Source organism: Myotis davidii, unplaced genomic scaffold (genome assembly GCF_000327345.1).
Source record: "Myotis davidii unplaced genomic scaffold, ASM32734v1 scaffold332, whole genome shotgun sequence".
Classification (NCBI taxonomy): Eukaryota; Metazoa; Chordata; class Mammalia; order Chiroptera; family Vespertilionidae; genus Myotis; species Myotis davidii.
This window is the reverse complement of record NW_006285779.1, coordinates 6,697,568-6,718,580: the sequence shown is the minus strand read 5'-3', so window position 1 is coordinate 6,718,580 and position 21,013 is coordinate 6,697,568. Positions and strand designations below refer to the sequence as shown.

The window sequence follows — 21,013 nt, the reverse complement described above, 5'->3', positions numbered from 1 at the left end:
GAAACCAATCAAAGCCTGTAGATAAGAAACAAAAGAAATTTAATTTCAGAATATTACGTGAATACAAAAGAAAGAATGCATATGATTATTTCTTTACAGTTACATATATATATATATGATATATAGTCAAACAAGAATGAAAAGAAATGGCGACAGTTAAAACCCTGTTTCTCTTGTTGAGCGCATCCAGGGATGGTGCAAAGGCAGCCCTTGCTACGAAGAAAGGATCCTGGGGCAGGAGTGTTTTTTCCCAACAGGTTCTGCTGGTCCCCAAATGTGTGGGGAGTGCTCAATGGCTCTTCAGCATCGACTGGCCTCGCAAACTCCAGTTTCCATGGTAACCCAAGCACTCAGGCTATTATGTAGTCCACCTCCTTCCCATCCCCTCCATCAACTCTCCACTGGAGGAAAGACCTCAGCATTCGTTGTCTAGGAAAACCAGGTTTTTACAGCCGTTTTAGATTGGGCTCGTTGCCACTGGTCTAAAATGCATGTGCATCTTAGGAACCCAAATCTTCCCCCAAATCTAGGGCAATCCGGCCAAATGCTGGTATCCAGGTTTGGGATGGGGTCCTGCCTTCCACACAAAGACTTCAGGGTGGAGGGCAAGGAGGAGGCTCTCTCCTGGGGAAAGGTGTTCTACTTAGAAAAGACTCCAGAACAAGAGCCATCAGCTTCCAGCACCTGTACAAGGCCCCGTATGAAATAAGGAAGCAGGGAGTCCAGAGAAGTCCGATCCCAAAGATGGCTTCCCCAGTTATGCACAGCACAGGCCGGTCACTGTGGGGCACAGCGATGACCTCAGGTTCTCCTACAAGGCAGTACTTTAAACCGCGTCTAATAGAGGCTGCTGAAAGGAAAGCTGAACAGAAACACTGCTATTCAGGAGAGAATGGTCTGCTCTGCCACTCTGGGATTAAGTGGCGTCCTTACAGGCCAACCAAACCACCACCTCTGAACACCCAGTGGTCCCCACAGTCAACAGCTTGCACTACCCCACTTCCCCGGGGGGGGGGGGGGCTCCCATGTCATCGCGGACTGACGCTGAAGGGACGTCAGAGTAAAGAGCTTGGGGCGAGTAAAGAGCTGGAGCTTGGTTTCAGGTATGAGAAAGCTCCAGCTCCTTTAATATGTTGCCTCTCGGGTATAGTATTAGGATCTCCTAATCTTTCATTGCTGCAATGGAGGTTTCTCGGGAATTTTTTTGTGTCATTTTTTCCTTCTTTTGTTGTTTTCTTTTTGTTTTGTTTTGGGTTTTTTTTTTGTTTCTTCATTTTTTTGCAGTGGAGTTCTCAAACCAGATTCATTGGTCCCAGTGCAAAAATCCATCATTGTAAAAGGTAAGAAACTCCCATGCCTCTGGTTTTCACTGATTCAACCACTGCAGCTCACCCAGTGCAGATGTGAATCAATGAAGCAGGCTGGGTTTTTATGCTTGAGCCCTCCGGCACAAAACACTGCCCCGTATTCACACCACAGCAAAACCCATCGCAACTGACCCCAGAAAAAATGAATTTTCTCAGCCAGACGAAGAGGCATTTCCAGAGACTGATCCAACATAAAAAGTAAACATAACATTTTAAAAAATCTTATAGATTTAAAAAATTGTTAAATACTGGCTCAAAAATACCCTCCCACCAGTGAAAAGGGAGACACTGCCCTTCTGTGGCCAATGAAAAGGGCTTGTCTTTGCGTCCTCCATAAAATTCCACAGGATTAGAACAGTTACATGTGACAAGGCAGAAGGTTATACTATTTATTTCTCATATTTGAATTCCAACTGGATCACAGCTTCTATTTAAAAAAATGACCTATCATACCCTTAACACAAGGGAAAGCATACTTAATAAATAACTTAAATGAAACACATACCCAAATACAGAGAGAACCTGCACACGGGTGAGCTACATAAAAGCACATGCTGTGACAGACATCTCCCAACACCCAGCCAAGCGCACTACTGACTCCACACAACCCGTCTCCCGAATCTCAGGAACCTCCCGCAGACAGAGCCACAGCACAAGCCCGATGACGAGGGGCAGCAGTCCCTGCTCTGCTCCCACGAGCGGATGCCAGACCACCAGGACAGTCCACACCCCAGGGGGAAACAGTTAGATGAATAAAGTGTGGAGTGAAGGGAGAACACTGCCTCGGTCTGTTCACACCAAAAGGGGTTTCTGAATTCCCTGACAGCTGGCGCAAGGAATTTATTTTTTCTCAATAAGGAAAAAAGCCAAATAGAAACCATACACAAATGAATTTGCTAATAAGTACTTTTAAGAATGACATAAAACTGCTCTACAGGAAGGGACTTCTAAGCAGTTTTATACCCCTACCCATCAATTGTTCACAATCTATCAAATTGGAAGGCCAAATTTTACCTTTCTGTCCCTTCACTATTGCCGTTACAGCAGCAGAAGAAACAGTAAATATGAAAAAGAGGACTGGCACTGGACACAAAAGCAAACTCTGCTCCCCAGGGTCATTTTCATTTCAGCAGTAACACAGCATTTCAATAGTTTCAAAACAGGTCAGCCAACCATACTTGCTGGGCAACTGCTTCACCACAGAGGCCTGACTCCGCTCCAGCACACGGGTGAGAGCGTCACACAGCTTAAGGAGCAGGCACAAACCGAACCTTCTCCCTTGCCACGTGCTGCTCTCGGGCAGTGAGTATTCACACAAGATCAAAGGCATGCCTCTGCTCACCCCAAACACACATGAGCATCTCAACCCCATCAAAGCAGCCGCTCCAACCCATCGCCCCACTCCTCCCCGTGCCCATTCTGACAAGGAGGGGGGCTGTGCAGCTCTTAGGACTCTGGTGATAAGCCACGCTGCTTCCCATGAGGACATTCTCTCCTTTAAGTCCTGCGGAGACTACTGCTCACTTCCTTCCTCTGCCTCCAGCTGGCTCTCAGGAGACTGTCTAGCCTGCACACCTGACCTCTTAGAAGAATGCAGTAGAACACCCCCTACCCCCACCATACCCCCACCCCAAGGAGTCGTCCTGGACAAAACAACCAGCCCCACCCAGTCATACTCTGGAGCTTCCACTACATATAGATATTTCGGCAAACCTCTAGTAAGCAGTCAGAGACTTCCCTTGAGTCACAGTGATTTGACAGGAGTATTGGCACCACATGGGCACCAGAGATGTTTTAGGCAGAGAAAACTGAAGGAAGGAAACAAGTTCAACAATCACACAATTATCTGACATCACTGAGGAAAGAAGAAAGGAGGGAGAGAGAGAGAAGAGAGGGAGGAACACAATCTAATAATTAACATTTGTTAAAATATTGTATCATTCTGAATTCTCCTTTTTCAATACTGCAGGCCAAATAATCTGCAATCTCACACCCAAGAAAACCTACAAATTTTCCAGGAAAGCTATAAATTCCTTGGACATAAATAAGGTATTGAGGACTACAGCCTCATGAGGTAAGTTTTCCCAAAGTTGAAGGTAAAAAAGAGAGGAAAGACATCTGGCTTAGAGCCCATTTAGATTACATAAACAAAAATAGCTTTAAAAGATAAACAAGCAACAAATAAACAAGAAATAATGACAAAAATACCCAACACTATCAAAATAGAGAAAAGTCCAAAATATCTGTTAAAAATAGCATCAATCCACTAGGATGACAGTACTTTAAAAAACAAAACACTGGCAGTTGAGCACAAATCTCCTATTTTTAAAAACAGACTGTGCCTAAACAAATACATGAAATCAGCACTGGCGTCTGCCTAGTTCTGCCATTTACTGTGCCGTGTAAGCTGGTTAGTGGTTTCCCCATAACGTTTAAAAAAAAAAAAAAGAGCTGCTGGTACTGGTTCAGAAGGCAGAGTTTGCAGAAACACCAGTGAGTGGAGTTAGAGGTATCAGTCGAGTTACAGGATTAGTAACTTTCACAATTCAAACTGCAGCAGCAAGCTGCAAGTCCACCCTTCTCTGCGAGCGGGAATGGCACCTGGCCCATTGCAGAGCAAACTCTGGTGGACAACAGGAGAACTCTGGGTCCTTCAGAGGAATCCTAGGTGGAAAGAGAAACGAGGGCATTAAGCACATTTATAAATATTTTTTTTGCAAACCTCCTACCTAAGAGCTAGAGAATCTATACTTAATATTTTCTACAAACTGAGGATTAAAAAGTTTGGTTGAGAATTGATGAATTTCTACCAAGTAAACTTCAATTTGTCCAACTGCTCTAATCTCAGTTCATGACATCATCTTTTTTTTTCCAAACAATTTACATTCAATACCATTCCACACCAGTTTCAGATGTACCGCAGAGTAGTCTCCCCGCTGCCCCAAGCACCCGCCTGGCCCCATGCCGTTATCTTGACATTATTAACCATATTCCCCATGCTGCAATCCACATCTCTGTAACTATTCTGCAACTACCAATTTGTACTGCTTAATCACTTCATTTTTCCCCCCAGTCCCTCAATTCCCCTCCCATCTGACAGCTGTCAGTCTGTTCTCTGTATCTATGAGTCTGTTTCTATTTTGTGTCCTTGTTTATATTGTTCATTAGATTCCACATATAAGTGAAATCATATGGCATTTGTCTTTCACTGACTAGCCTATTTCACTTAGCATAATACCCTCTCTAGGTCCATCCTTGCTGTCAAAAAAGGTACGATTTCCTTCTTTTCTACGGCCAGTAGAACTGAGCTGTTGAAGTAGACCAAGGTGCTAAGAGGGAAAAATCAAGAGCAGAGATGAGCAGAGAATTTAAGAGAGGACGCTGAAAAACACAAAGGATGGAAGGGTAGGCAGATGACAGTAAGCTACTGCCAAGACGAAGAGAATTAAAGAGGAAGGAGAACAAGAACAAAGAATATCATGACAGCCAAAGAAGTGACCAGGGAGAAAGAAAAATGAAAATGCCATTGTCTAATCCAGTGGAATGTCTTTCATTATCAGTGGGCCTCCACTTTTCTGAATCACTAATATTTTCGAGAATCTAATAAAAATATTTTTTTTCTCCTCCAGAAAAATGGACATATGCACCAATACATAAAATTACATTAACAATACCAGGAACTTCTTAGAGCTTTATGAAGTCCACAGTTAACAGATCAAGCATCCCTGCACTAAAATTTCTTGGTAAATTATTACATTACACTGGCTTATTTATTTATTTTTTAATCCTCACCTGAGGATATTTTTCCATTGATTTTTAGAGAGAGTGCAAGAGAGAGGGAAAGACAGAAACATTGATGAGAGAAATACATTGATTGGCTGCCTCCTACACGAGCCCTGACCAGGGCCCAGGTCAGGGAGGGTCCTGCAACCGAGGTACATGCCTTTGATCTGAAACAAATCCAGAACCCCGGCAGACCAACGCTCTCTCCACTGAGCCAAACTGACTAGGGCTAAACTGGCTTATTTTTTAATGCATTTCTTCCAAAAGCAAAATTGTCAATATAGAAAGACTTATTTCTTGATTATCTTCAAAAATGAAAGCGACAAAAGGTGTAATTGATACAAAACAATGTACCCTTCAAATATACCTCATGATTGGTTTTGACTTATGAATATATAGGTAGAACGATGTAGACACACATAACTCAACACCAAGCTTGCCTCAAACAGCCCAGCCCTAGCTGGTTTTAGCTCAGTGGGTAGAGCGTGGGCCTGCGGACTAAAGCGTCCCAGGTTCGATTACAGTCAAGGGCACATGCCTGGGTTGTGGGCTTGGTCCCTAGTGTGAGGCATGCAGGAGGCAGGCGATTAATGATTCTCTCTCATCATTGATGTTTCTATCTCTCCCTCCCTCTACCTTCCTCTCTGAAATTAATAAAAATTTATTTTTAAAAGAAAACAGCCCAGCCTCAAAATCAGAAAGAAAAAAATTCAGATAATTCATTCAAGGATAAGTAAGGGAGACTACACCAAACTCTAATTTTTTTAGAAAAGTATAAAAATTTATCCATAAAGATTGGACTTTTGTTCCCTATCAAAATGTTTCAAATAAAAACTATGCTTATGTCTCGGTGGTAAAACGGCCATGTCAAACCAGAGGTCACTTCAGCTGCCACACAAGCCTAATAAAACAAGACCAAGTCTCCTCTGGTTTTCTTTAGTAACAATTATGACCACTTGTTTATGCTTTAATAATCATGGTGTGCTTCCAAAACATTATTTCAGTTGAGTCTCATAAGAAACCTCATTTTCAGAGGAGGAAACTTGGGCCAGAGGAATGATGGCTCAAGTCAGGTCTAACTACAAATCCCCTGGTCTTTCTATAAAACACATGGCTTCTTCAGAAGAAAGCACAGTAGCCACTGCCTTTTACCAGGAGAGTTTGAGCAACCAGCAGTCCGAGCACTAAATAATCCTCTTTGTCCTGAGCCTCAATAAACATCTTGTAAATGATTTCCGGGGTCCTTTGGCATGAACTATCTCTCTGGAAAGTTTCACTGAATAAACAAAACTGAAGTCTATGACAAGAAGGAACGTGACTATTCCATGTTTACTGACATATTCTTGGAACTTCTGTACTCAGTTTCACAAATTAATTAACACTTGTTTTTTATTTGCTTAACAAGGTATTTGACACGTGTCCTATCTGTGCAAGAATGCAGGGACCAGGAGGGTCTATATTCTGAGCTCTAACCCTCAGCACCTGGGCCAGTGCTGAGTAGATGCGCAATAACCATCTGCTAAACAAACTGAAGGGCAAGACCCAGCCTTGTAATTTTTACATTGCTTTAACTACAACCATTTAAAAAATGTTACTAACTAGATGCAGAAAGGAACCACATTCAGTAAGAACACAGAATAAATAAGTACAATTAGTACCTTTTTTCCCCTCTTTCTTCCCCTCTGGCCATTTCAATCTTGTTGGTGTCATTGTGCCATCTGGAGATCCAGAAAATAACTGTAACAAGAAATTTTTATAGTGGCTTAAATATTCTAATGTCATTCCTATAGACAGACTTTACTAACAGGAATTTGTTTACTAGGTTAATGTCAATGTCCAGAGTTTTACTGACATATTTATATCTCATTAATCTCAACTGGTTTTCTTGCTGGCTTACTGAAGTGACGATGCCTGGGACACCTAAAGGACTCCTCCAGGGGTAATGCAGTGCCAGGCAGTCTGGCTCAAATACTACCCACCCTGTGGAGTCTCCCAGTAAGAAGTGCTCCCTCAAGCACTGTGTTTGTGAGCTATCTCACTGTATTTGCCTTCTTTGCTTATGACAGGCTGTATCTTCCTTAAATTCGAAATGTGTTTGTTGAATGAATCAATGAAAACCTACAGAAAGATGACAGCACAAATGAAAGGATTAATTGAGAAAAAGGCCTAGTTTACTGAGAAACACAATCAAACAGATGACAGTATGTAAATTTTCCTCCTCTCTATAAGTAATCACATACAAAAAGAAGGTACAAAGAACAGTATTTCCCTACGTTCATATTCTCTTTGCTGGCTCTCTTCAATTCACCAATGGCTAGAGATTCCGGCGTAGGGGCCTTGTTCTTCCTTTCTGACATCATCTGACTTCCCAGGACCTTCCGCTGATTTAGGAAGAAAAAATATTTGATTTATAAACATCTGCTTATCTGTATTATTGCTATTCTGGCCTTCAAAAATAGTTCCTTAAGTTAAGGAAATCTCAGCTTTCTGATAAATTCTCCCAGGCCATCTTCTTCTACAAGGGAGATCACACCAAAAGAAAAAGAAAAAAACAACAACCTGAAATCATTGCCTTTCTTTAGGCAATCACTTTTCCTCTTCAATTAAAAGGGGTGCAATGTTAGAAGCAACTTTACAGTTTATTTAAACTCTCTAATACAGGCAATTACAGTGTGCTTCTGAAACTATAAAAGAAACTCCAGTTACTTACTTGTATAATTTTTTCCCCAAAGACATGTTGTCTCTGGCAGTTCTTAAGAGTCCCCTCTTCTCCTCCCAATTAAAGAATACTTACACTGGGCCCACTCTAAGACTTGGCTTCCCCAAGACTGGAAAATTTGGAGAAATTCTATAAGAGTTTCCAATATACCGTATTTGCCGGCGTATAAGACGATTTTTTGGCCCTGAAAAATATGCCTCCAAGTGGGGGGTCGTCTTATACGCCAGGTACACTTCAGATAGACTGCCCATAGTGCTTGCCCCGTGCCATAGTGGCCTCCCGATGCCCGCCCACTTCATTCCACATACCGTTCAGGCATCAGCAGCGCTGCTGGGTGTATGCTCGGCTGTTAGGCGATTTTGCGAGTGTGGTAAATTCGGGTTACCGTATATTTCTTTACATATGCATTGAAGATTCGCGATTTTGCGCTATCATGGTGCCTGTTAGAATGTTGAAGAGCTCGCACTTGCGCACTAGTGAGGTCCCAGGGAGATGCTGATGCAAGGGTGAACCAGACTGCTATAGTGACAGGGCGGGCAAACAGGGAGCAGGGACCAATCAAATCAGGCTTTGTATACAGCCAACAGCCAACCACAATACTGCCCCATTGTACAGTACAGCATAGAAAATGTCGACCAGTCAAACCCCTATCATCCCTATCATGGCACCAAGATGTCGTTGATGAACTTTTAATATCAGATGATGAAGAGGAGTTTGAAGGCTTTTAAGGTGAAACTGTCACGCCAGCAAACTTGCTAGGGACTTGCCCGGCACTTGCTCTCTCCCTCTATTTGTTATCTTACTTCTATCATTGACAGTCCCTCTAGGTTGTGGGCTGCTTGCCTGTGTTCCTGAGAAGCATCTACGGTATCAGTCTATAGAGTGTGTTTTCTTTAGTGAATTACCGGTATGTTTACCGGTAATAAACTTGCACTGTTTTATGTATATGTTTGATTACATACAGCCTTGTGACAGTTTTCCTGCATGTCATAAACATTTGAATATAAATTAAAATGTTAAAATCAAATCTGATATTGTTTTACCTTTTATTTGGTGTGTGGAAGGTGTGCGGAAGAGGGGGTAGTCTTATACGGCGAGTATATCACAAACTCTGTATTTTGAGTGGAAATGTTAGGGGGTCGTCTTATACGCCCAGTCATCTTATACGCCGGCAAATACGGTAGTCACAAGGTACAGGCCTTCTTAAGAGGGTCACATGACCATACTGACATTTCTCCATATCCACACCAACACTTATTTTCTGGATTCGTTTTGAGAACAGCCATCCTTATGATTATGAATTGGTATTTCATTGTGGTTTTGATTTACATTTCCCTAATGATAAATGATATTGAACATCTATTCATGTGTTTATTGGTTATCTGTATATCTTCTTCCTTAGAAAATGTCTATTTAAGTCCTTTGGGTATTTTGTTAGTTTGTTTATAAAAGTTCTTTTTACATTCTGAATATTAGCCTCTTATCAGATATATGTTTTACAAATATTTTCTCCCATTCTGCTTGTTGCCTTTTCACTTTGTTAATAGCAAAGAAAATTTTAATGTCAAGCAAATCTAATGTTCCAGAGGCTATTGGCCCCAGTGAATCAGGATTGAGAGAATTCTAAAATTCTATTAATGATATTAACTAGGATCAAAATTAGAGTTCAGATGAAATTGCAACTGCTGACAACTGCAGCTTACTGGAAAAAATACACATATTACAAAATATATACATATTTTTTAGTGCACAATTTGTCATTTTAAGCAAAGAGCTCCTTGACTGTTGATAGATTTATAGATATTAATAATGTTAAAATAATTTTAAAAAGAAGAACAGTAGAATATAGAACAGTGCTAATCTCATTCTAAGTTAATGAGAACCTTGCTTCAGTTTAAGGTATGCCTGGAAATTTGAAGCCCATAATCAAGTTATCTACTGCCACCTGATGACAATATCCCCTAACTACAAGTCAAACCATCCACAAAGACTGGAAAATTGAATCTGCAAATAGTAATGGCAACAACAGCACAGAAGTACATATTGTATTTGTTTTAAAAACAAGATTTGTAATGAATTTGATACAAAGGAATAGAATACAACAACTGATCGAATATTAAGCTCACAAAAATTTGAGTTACTTAAACCCACAAAATCCATTTCTAACAATTTTTCTAGTCTCTGTATCAATCTTCTCACTTCTCTATAACTTCAGCAAATTGCATAATGAAGTGTGTAGTACAAAGCAAGTCATGAAGCAAAAGAGACTTTCTCCACAGTTCAGAAACAAGGAATCTGTCCTTAATCACGGAGGAAAGGATGGGCCTTTCTTTCTTTCATTCCTCACTTCTCCAAACACAGAACCCCTTCTCTGATTTGAAGCACAGAAAAATGCTTTGAAAAATAAAAGCTTTTCCAAATTCTATCCTTATCCTCTTACAAACACGCCTTTTACAGGGTTCCAAAGAATAGAAGAAAGCTGTTAATGCATAAGAATGATGAAACTGTTCAATTTTCTCACAGTCAATGCTGAAACCAACAGCACAGCACACTTACCTTAATAAGGCCACTGAAGGAACGTGAACGGGCCCTCTTCTGTACCCGGGGAGTAGAAGGTTCTTGCCCTGGTGTTAGGGTCACAGATTGCTTATTAAACTAAAAGAAAACATAGAGGACATTTTGTTAACATTCTCCCATTAGCGATAGCATTCTATGACAAACATATGAAAAGCTAAATGTAAATACCGAGAAAAATCTAGTAGTAAGTGATTCTGTGCATATACGGATAAGTAAGTAGAGTGGCAAGCAAATCACAAAGGCAGAAATGCTGCCAAAAAACAAGCCCAAATTTATTAAATTAGTTTGAGGGTTAAATTAAGGAGCGCACACCAAAGAAATCAAATTGGAATCAGATCAAACTTCTAGAATTAGACCTAACCACCAGTTTATAGCAAATACAGAGGACTGAAGGACATCTTAAATAATACCACAAGGATATAACCAGCAAAATCCAGACTCTGGAAGGTATCACGGGGGTTGGGGTGGACAGAAAGAGAATATGTGTATACATATGTACTTAAACGCAATGTGGTATCCCGGATTGGATCTCAGAACAGAAAAAAGGATATTAGTAGAAAAATTGATAAAATCTGAATAAAGTGTGTAATGTTAATAGTAATGTACCATTGTTAATTTCTTAGTTTTGACAATGTTAACATTAGGAGAAACTGGATGAAGGGTATGTAGAAATTCTCTGTTCTTTTTTAAAAAAATATATATTTTATTAATTTTTTACAGAGAGGAAGGGAGAGGGATAGAGAGTTAGAAACATCGATGAGAGAGAAACATCGATCAGCTGCCTCCTGCACACTCCCTACTGGGTATGTGCCCGCAACCAAGGTACATGCCCTTGACCGGAATCGAACCTGGACCCCTTGAGGCCGCAGGCCAATGCTCTATCCATTGAGCCAAACCGGTTAGGGCTTTCTGTTCTATCTTTGCAATTTTTCTCTAAATATACACTCTGACAAATTTAAGAGTTTAGCCGAAACTGGTTTAGCTCAGTGGATAGAGCGTCGGCCTGCGGACTGAGGGGTCCCAGGTTCGATTCTGGTCAAGGGCATGTACCTGGGTTGCGGGCACATCCCCAGTAGGAGGTGTGCAGGAGGCGGCTGATCCATGTTTCTAACTCTCTATCTCTCTCCCTTCTTCTCTGTAAACAAATCAATAAAATATATTTTTTAAAAAAATTTAAGAGTTTATTCAAATGAAGAAACTTGGGCAGTTTTTTAGAGGTGAAAAAGAGGGATAAGAGAGAAGGGACCTATATATTAAAAGAGACCCAGTAGATGTATCAACAACAACAAAGAAAGGCATACGCTTTCTCATGCCACTCTAGGAAAAAATCTGCAATGAAAATACTTATAACAAAAATATATAAACTAAAAAATGACCTAATTTCCTCAACATGCCCAGAAGGCAAACTATACGTATATACATTAGGTTATTTATGATGAAATACTATACAGCCATTAAAATGTTTCTAGCCTTTTAATGACATGGAAAATGTTCATGATATCATTTTAAATGAAAAGGATAGGATATACAAAAATTGATTGTATATTATGATCTCAAGCAGAAAAAAATTGAAATACACATTCATAAAAGAAACACTAGAAGAGGAAGGGAGAGAGATAAAGAGCGGGAGAGAGAAACATCAATGTAAGAAACACATCAGCTGCCATATATCCCAACTGGGGCCGAGATCAAACCCGAAACCTAGGCATGTGCCCTGACCGAAAATCGAACCCGCAACCTTTTAGTGTACGGGACGACACTCCAACTGGTCAGGGCAAAATGGCAGTATTTAAAATGTATGCAAGGAGTATACAGCCATGCATAAAATGCTTATGCTATAATATTTAGTGAAAAGGGAGAGGTAAAAGAAAGTATATGTTATAATCAAACTATATAAAAATGTTTATACAAAAAGAGACTGAAAAAAATAGGCAAAATGTAAACACTAGTAGGATGAGTGATTTTATTTTTTTCTTATCTTTGTCTATAATTTCCTATCTTTCTAAAAAAAAAGAATAAAAATAATGTTAACATTTTTCCTTTATATTACATTTAATCCTCAGTGTCTTGATAAGTCATTACACTTGTCCTACCTGAATTGCTATCTTAGTCTCTACCAAGAATCAAATCACTACACTTTGAGTTGGTAATAATAGCCAAAAACCTCTAAAATTCCAGTCTTATCATAATTTGCTAGGTATCAAAGTAAATTCAGAGAGTGATAGAAAACTTCTCTTGCAGGACTCTGTTCATTGTTAAGAACAGCTTAGTTCGCCCTAGCCAGTTTGGCTCAATGGATAGAGCGTCAGCCTGCAGACTGAGGAGTCCCAGGTTCGATTCCGGTCAAGGGCATGTACCCTGGTTGCGGGCACATCCCCAGTAGGGGGTGTGCAAGAGGCAGCTGATCGATGTTTCTCACTCATCTGTGTTTCTAACTCTCTATCCCTCTCCCTTCCTCTCTGTAAAAAATTAATAAAATATATTAAAAAAAAAAAAAAAAAACAGCTCAGTTCAACATTTTCTGAGCACTTATGTCTGGCCCTATGCTTGAAATTAGGTATAAAAAAATATGTGTATTAAAAACACAGACTCTTCCCTCAAGAAGGTCTCAGTTGAATAAAAAGTCAAGAGACTTACCGTGCCTATTCAGCTAAAATTCAAGAGGGTCTGAGACAAGATGAATTTCCTGAGAAAGCAACTAACCATGTCATCAGTATTTACTCAAGCTCCACTTTGAGTCTCAAAATGGCAAAGGAGAGACCTCCCATTGCTCCAAAATAAAGAAACTTAGCCACTAGAATTCCTACCTATCTATATATATAAAAGCCTACATGACTGAACAACCAAATGACCAGTAGACAGGTCACTATGAAATGCATTGACCACCAGGGGGCAGATGCTCAATGCAGGAGCTGCCCCCTGGTGGTCAGTGTGCTCCCACTGTGGGAGCGCTGCTCAGCTGACCAATGGGCTCCAGACACCGGGCTCACGGCTGGCAAGCACAGCTGTGGCCTGTGGCGATCGGGCCAAAATCAGCAGTCTGACATTCCCTGAGGGGTTCCAGATTGCCAGAGGGCGCAGGCCAAGCTAAGGGACCCCACCAGTGCATGAATCTGTACATCAGCCTCTAGTTTCTAATATCAGACAAGCCCCTTAGCTAACAGCATTTTCTAATTGCAAACAACTCACTAAAAGCTATCACTTTGCTCTACTATGCCAACCACTTTACATAGATTCTCTCTAATCTTTACAAGATGGACATTACAATTACCATTTTACAAAGAAGAAAACTAAAATTCAGAAAGGTTGTTATTTACCAAAAGAAGGAGTTAAACTTTGGAATAATATATTGTAACTGCTGGTTCTCTCTCAGCAATCTTGCTACATGATCAAATTAGAGAAGCTCTAACTATGGTTGGATCCTTCTGTTTAACTAGAAAAATCCAAGAGCCTCCACTCTTTTCTCTAGTGGGGCAGTGGTACAGAGATAGAGATTCCAATGAGGTTCCATAGACAAGTTTGCTTCAATGGCTGAGCCAAGGCTTACGCCAATAAGAGTCAAAAATTTTAAATGAGATTCTTAACAATATTCCCTATGATTCTATAACTATGATCACATGAATTCCGAAAGCCCTGTTTCCCTGCTTTCAGGCACCTGTCTGATAAGCTGCTTCTTCTTTGCTGATTCGGGCATATTGTGAACATGTTGGAACAGCTCTTTCAGTGCCTCTTCTGTCCGCTGCTGGGTCTCCTCCTGATGAGAGGAGGAATCCATCTGGTTCCATTTCTGAGATTTTGCCAGTTGGAAGGACTTAGAATGACACGAAGCTGTCAGATCAAGATCATCCTAGAGAAAATTTAAAAGAAAAATAAATGAATACATCCTACCAGCTTTGTTTTTAGGTTCCCACAACCCTGGAGCAAAAAAGAAGAGTGGGGAAGTAGGGTACATGATATATTCTATACCCAGGAACAATAAAAGAATAAAAACTATTATCAGATAAAAAGAAACATATAGTTATAGACTATGTCTTTTTTAATGTACAGCTTTTTATTGATTAGAGAGAGAGAAATATCGATTTCTCGTTCCACTTATTTATGCATTCACAGGTTGATTGTTGTATATGCCCTGACCAGAGATTGAACCTGCAACCTTAGCGTATCCGGAGGACGTTCTAACCAACTGAGCTACTTGGCCAGGGCTAGACTTTACTAGTATTAATAACCCATCCCCATGACCTGCTCAGAGATCCTAAATTCATTCACAATTATTGCCACCAAAAGTTACATAAGAGTTCAGTTTTCGAAGCATCTTTTAATCTCATGTAATTTTCATTGCTATCCTATGAAGTAAACAGGGAAAGTATCATCATTCCCATTTGATAGAAGAGAAAACTGAAGCTAAGCTATACGTTTAAACTTCTCTAGATACTGAAGTGACAGACCCATCTTGGAGCCCAAGTGCACTGGTTCTTGGCTGGTCCTCTTTCCCACACCTGTCAACATGATGTGACAACAACACAGCAGTAGTAGAGGAACAAAAGCAACTCTCTAAGACACCCCCTCCCCCGCCCAGTTAATCTAGTTGAAATCAAATACTGTTTTTCTGGTCACACCAAGTATTTGCTAAATGAGACGTAGAAACAAACAGGAGCACGAAAAAAAAGAGTGTAGGCTGACAGCTTCAGTTTCTAAACCAAGACAGACTAAACAAAAAGCATTAAAGCACTTGTGAGATTTTTTTAACTTCTCACTTTTAAAGCTCAGTAATCATATGTAATTTTGCCAATAATCATCACACATTTGCATTCTAAGCTCATGTGGTCTCAAGTGTTTTAGCTACTTGACAATGTTTGTTACCTTACTACTGAACCTGAAATAAGATTGTATTACATAAAATTGTACTTTTATTATGATAAAATATTCCATACATCTGCTCTTCACAGACTGTTTATACCATATGCTGTAAGAATGCACACGGGCTCTGTGGAAACCTTTACACATACAGTCTATGCCATCAGTGGCGCACCTCAGAATGCAGACCATGTAAGGGCATTTTTATTTCAACATATAATTTTCTTCTCAGTCTTTTTCCTTACCTCAAAATGACTAGATAATTTTAAACTATAAAAACATTTTATTTTTCAGAGCTTTACTTTGATTTCACACTTTGTTTGAAACTCCATTAATTTTAATTAATGCTCTCCTTGTGTGGGCTAAGAACAATTTCCTATTCTTACCTTGGATGCTTGAGTTCTGGAGCTCAAATAGTGCAATCTGGCACATTCCCGAATGTAAGCAGGAGCCTGGGCAGGTAATGAAAGAAAACCAAGACCAAGCAATAAGTAGTATCTAAAGTTCTTTTAAGACTCAATGACAATGGTTTTCAAAATAATCTGACGGGGAGATTACTTTAGAAAAAATAAAGATCTTCAAAATGCCCTATTTTATAGCTTCCACCAAAAAGATAATTCCAACAAATCTGATGGGAAAACTAAGAAGACACAACTGTAGTTGTTCCTGTTCTACGAATCAAATATGGCATGAATATAGTCAAATGAGCCAGAAACAAAAATATAGATATTTGTAATAATGCTTATACTTGGCAAAACCACCCCTAAAATTCTTACAAATTACAGTGGTCATATTTTGGAATTTTTATATAGAAAATACCATTTAGAATTCCTATGAGGTAACAACAGACAAGGAAAAATTTAGCTCACTTATATATTGCCCAGAATCCTACAACAAAAACGCTGATACTGTCCGAATATAAGTGTAAAATAATACAATCATTATGGAAGAGAACTTAGCAACATCTAAGAAAATTACATTTGCATTTACCATTTACCCAGAAATCTCACTTCTGTGAATCTATCCTGAAGATATAACTTCAGAAACACAAAATAAACTTGGATAAGATAAATCAAAAGATTGGACACAACCTCAAATATCTACTAGTAGGGGACTGATTGAATGAACTTTTATACATCCACACATGCAGTACTATGCAGTCATAAAAAACGAAAGAAGGAAGGGAAGGAATGAGGAGGGGAAGAAGGGAAGAAACATTCTGTGAACAGGTAGGGAGTGATTTCCAGGATCTACTGTTACATGAGAAAAGTTATGGAACAGTATATAAAAGTACTTAGTAAAATGAAGAGGAAATAAGAATATACACATGTAGACACATTTATTTGATTTTACAAAAAGAAACACTAGGAGGATAAACCAGAAAACAATACAAATAATGAAAGAACTGAGATTTTTCCAAGCATACCTTCTCGTATAGTTTTAACTTTTCAACCATGTAAATATACTACAGATTCAAAAAATTAAATTAAATTCAAAAGGGAAAAAAAAGCAAATCCTAAAACTGAACAGAAACAGAAAATAAGTGAACATATCTATACATCAAATTAATACTATAAACACAGAGAAAGGAATTATTTCACCTAGCTTTTGAAAACTGTATTCTGACTATACATCCTTAATGAAATATATTTAAGAAAAAAGGAACTGCCAAGAAATCTTTAACTTCCATCAACGGGTTTATGTAGGTTTACTATAAGTAGTAACAGCTGTATTATTTTGAAACCATTTTATGTATATCATAGAATAAAGCAAATAATAACATACATAAATGCTATGAAAATCTGGAATTTGCAACGTAAAGATAAAAAGGTGTGCCCTAACCGGTTTGGCTCAGTGGATAGAGCATCGGCCTGCAGACTGAAGGGACCCAGGTTCGATTCTGGTCAAGGGCATGAACCTTGGTTGCGGGCACATCCCCAGTAGGGAGTGTGCAGGAGGCCGTTCATTGATGTTTCTAACTCTCTATCCCTCTCCCTACCTTGCTGTAAAAAAACAATAAAATTTTTTTTAAAAAAGAATAAAAAGGTGAAAATAAAAAGTGAAAGAAGTCAAGAAAAAGCTCTATAATGTTAAATCATAATTGGAAATAGTATTAATATAGATTTCTTGCTAAAAAATTTTAATCTACTTCCTTGCCCTCAAAGAGCCAATGACACCCCAGAAACAATGATTATACCTAGTGTTAAAGAAACCAAGGTTCCTTGGAGAAAATTCTTGATTTCAGGCCTAGGGCAAAGCAAAAAAAGAGTGAGCTGGGTACATTTTTATTTTATTTTTACTGACTGATTGATTTTAAAGAGAGAGAAGAAGATGGAGACAGAAAGAAAAACATCAATTTGTTGTTCCACATACTTATGCATCCATTGGTTGCTTCTTGTACATGTCCTGACTGGAAATTGAACCCACAACTTTGGCATATTGGTACAATGCTCTAACCAACTGAGCTACCCAGCCAGGGAAGCTGGGGACATTTTATGCCAGAAACAAACAAAACCAAATGAACAAAAAGTCTGCCCCAAAAAGATAATATAGCTGAAGTGGATGAAAGGGAGCCAGAGATGGACTGCTCTAAATAAAAATCTGAGGGTCTTAAGTATTTTATAATTCACAGGAAAAGAAGGACTTCCCAAATAAAGTGAAAATTGGCCTTAACTGTATATTTAAGTCCATAGGTTAAGATCTGATGACTCATGTTGAAGAGAGATAAAATCATACTGGGTCAGACAACAGAGGACAGAACTACAAACAGCTAAGAGGAATTTCAGAAAAATGGTAGAGCAGGGGGGTTGAAAATACAAAGAACATAGAATGAGGCAACACAGGATATGAGGATTAAGGAGGATAAAAATCCATACAAAGGAGCCCGAGAACGAGAAGACACAACAAAGCACAAGCACAAATCTGGAGTTTAAACACTACCTCAGAGTAAGTGACAGAGCACGCAGAACAACCATTTTTCATCCAGAGGAAAAGCTCAGGGAAGAACATCATTAGCCAAAATGGTAAAGCGGGTGCCCACAAGGACACCAGTTCTGGCCCAAACTGAAAGAGACGAGACCTAAATCTCCAAGAGAAATCTCCAAAAGCCTTTTTTTCTCTCCTTTAGTGATCAACGGAGACTCAAACAGTGCTCACACTAGCCTGGAAACAAAGCTAAAGTAGCAAACAAAGATGAAAACCCCAAGAATGAGAAGCTGAAAGAAGAATCTATGGAAAAAAGGAAAACAGAGTAAAAACTAAGAATATTTTAAAGAGTCTAATCATTAGAATTTGTACTAAGCTGAAATACACCTAGGAAATTGTACTCTAGTTTTATCTCTAAGGTTTGTATGATCTGTACTCTCAAAATCCTTCACAGGGATTTGTTATCTTACATGGTAAAAACGAACTTTGCTGGTGTGATTAAGTTAAGGACCTTGTAGAAGAAAGCTTATCCTAGGTTAGTCAGGGTGAGTCCAATAAAATCACTTGAGACCCTTTCCCAGATGTGGCCAGAGGGAAGTGTGACTAGGGAAGAATGGTCAGAGAGATGCCACACTGATAGTCTTGAAGACAAAGGAAGGGGAGCATGAGCCAAGGAATGTGGGCAATCTCCAGAGGGGGAAAAGGCAAGTAATCAGTCTCTCCGGAACAACCACAAAGGAATGCAGCCAACACCTTAGTTTTAGCCCAGTGAGACTCCAGTCAGACTTCTATATAACCATTAAAAGAATACATTTGTGTTGTTTTAAGTCACTTAAAAAAAAAAAATCCTTCAACCCTAGCCGGTCTAGCTCAGTGGATAGAGCATCAATATGTGGACTGAAGGGTCCCAGGTTTGATTCCAGTCAAGGCCAGGTACCTTGGTTGCAGGCTCCTCCCTGGTCCAGACCCTGGTCAGGGTGCAGGCAGGAGGCAACCAATTGATGTGTTTCTCTCACATCGATATTTCTCTGTCTTTTCCTCTCTTCCACTCTCTCTAAAAATCAATGAAAAATATCCTCGGATGAGGATTAAAAAAGAAAAATCCTTCACAGTGAAGTACAAGTATATAGTTTCAGTTTTGCAAAATGAAGAGTTCTGGAGATGGATGGTAATGATCATTGCACAACAGTATGTATGTAATTTGTGGTGAAAAAAAAGGAATTCTATAAAAGTAACTTCACAGGGTGATCTGATCATAACCTCCTGATTGGGCAGGTCATGGTAGACAGTCACAGCCAAGGCCCACATCTTCTTTAGGGAGAGGTTTTTGTGCAAGCCCTGTCCATTGGTTTTGTGCATCTAGGTTAACACACCTTTGAAATACCAGAAGTAATACCCCTAGGAAGGGATATTAACCATCAAGAAAGCATATACTCTTGTTAACTATCCTGTAATCCAATCCCCGCCTTGCTTTCTCCCTACCTCCATGTAATCTTCCTCACTTTCCCTCCTGAATTTCAAATGTACAAAAGAAGCTGCAAAACAGTTATTCTCTGGAGCATTTGAGATTTTGCTCCTCAGCATACGTCTTCGTTTGGTTCAAATAAACTCTTGTAAAAAGTCTCTACAAGTTTGGACACTTCTTATCAAAAATTAATGCCAAAAGGGGAAACAAAAAGGACATCTGTAATACTTTCAACCATAAAGATCAATATTTTTTTTAAGTTTTAGAAAAACAACAAATTAACGCCCCTGAAGATGGTCAAGATGGTAAATTTTGTCATGTGTATTTGACCACAATAAAAAATTTGAAGAAAAGAAAACAGAACTGGGCGGTCTTAAAAATTCTCAGCCTTTCCAGATGACAAAAGAAATTCACTATCAGAAAAGGCCAAGGATGTGACTGCAACCTTTATTTATAAAATCTTATAAACATCAGAAGGTCAGACTATCCAGTCACACAAACAGTCCTTTCAAGACAGTATAGATGTGCCTCACAGATCCTCTCAATCAAACCAGAGGGAAGCTTAAAGGTCATGTCCCTCAGTCTTCTCAAGTAGAGAAGGGTTTATCTTCAAAAGATTTATATACCTGGCTTCTGTCTAATGGAGTGAATCCCACTGAAATCCACAGAAGACCCACAGAGTTCTTAGAAAATGATGTTGGCAGAAACACTGCTGGTTTAGACTAAAAGGGACAGAGTACAAAATGAAAGGAGGCTGTCAGACCCTCAAAATTCTACTGGAAGGAAACAGGGAGGATAAAACTAAGTGGCCAACATATGCTGCTTTTCATGAAAAAGGAAGGATGACTCGGAGGGATGAAGCCAATTACCGAGGGGGCAAAGCTCTGCTCAGCCTCCAGGTACCTTCCTATCCTCCCCACTTGGTTGTTCCCTCCGGGTTTTGCTACTGTATAATCTGCTTACCAGTCCCAGGGCCTTTCTTAACTGGTTATCATCACCTTAACAGCCCTCTAAGCATCCCACCTTGCTCCATCCTCCTTGTTGTTTACCACCTACTCCCCTCCCTTACCTACCTTAAAAAGTTTCTGGGAGTGTTTAATCATAAAAGCCATCCCACTGTTTAACTTCGTGATGTTCTCTTGAAGGTCATTTGCAGTGACCTGTTCAGGAAAAAGAAACAAAAAAGGGGATTACAAACTGGGGAACAGAAGGCAGATACTCCACTTACTTACCAACAAGCTTATTCTTTCAAAGACATGATAGTTTCTGTCCCTAACCAAGGTGCCTCTAATACAATGTTTCATTCTGCAAAGGCCTTTTGGT

At 39.5% G+C, this 21,013-nt stretch overlaps 1 protein-coding gene across 2 annotated transcripts in view; it reads right to left on the bottom strand.

The window, feature by feature from the left end:
* Positions 1 to 430: 430 nt before the first annotated feature.
* The window catches only part of ARHGAP19 (Rho GTPase activating protein 19), a 43,412-nt gene continuing 22,829 nt past the window's right edge, over positions 431 to 21,013 (bottom strand). For both annotated transcript variants that reach the window (XM_006756612.2, XM_015559373.1), the window contains exons 6-12: positions 20,764 to 20,850; positions 15,687 to 15,752; positions 14,102 to 14,293; positions 10,426 to 10,524; positions 7,424 to 7,531; positions 6,809 to 6,887; positions 431 to 4,031 (exon numbers count right to left, since the gene is read on the bottom strand). In XM_006756612.2, coding sequence (XP_006756675.1) covers positions 4,021 to 4,031; positions 6,809 to 6,887; positions 7,424 to 7,531; positions 10,426 to 10,524; positions 14,102 to 14,293; positions 15,687 to 15,752; positions 20,764 to 20,850 — 642 coding nt within the window. In that variant the 3' untranslated portion in view covers positions 431 to 4,020. The remainder of the gene's footprint in view (positions 4,032 to 6,808; positions 6,888 to 7,423; positions 7,532 to 10,425; positions 10,525 to 14,101; positions 14,294 to 15,686; positions 15,753 to 20,763; positions 20,851 to 21,013) is intronic.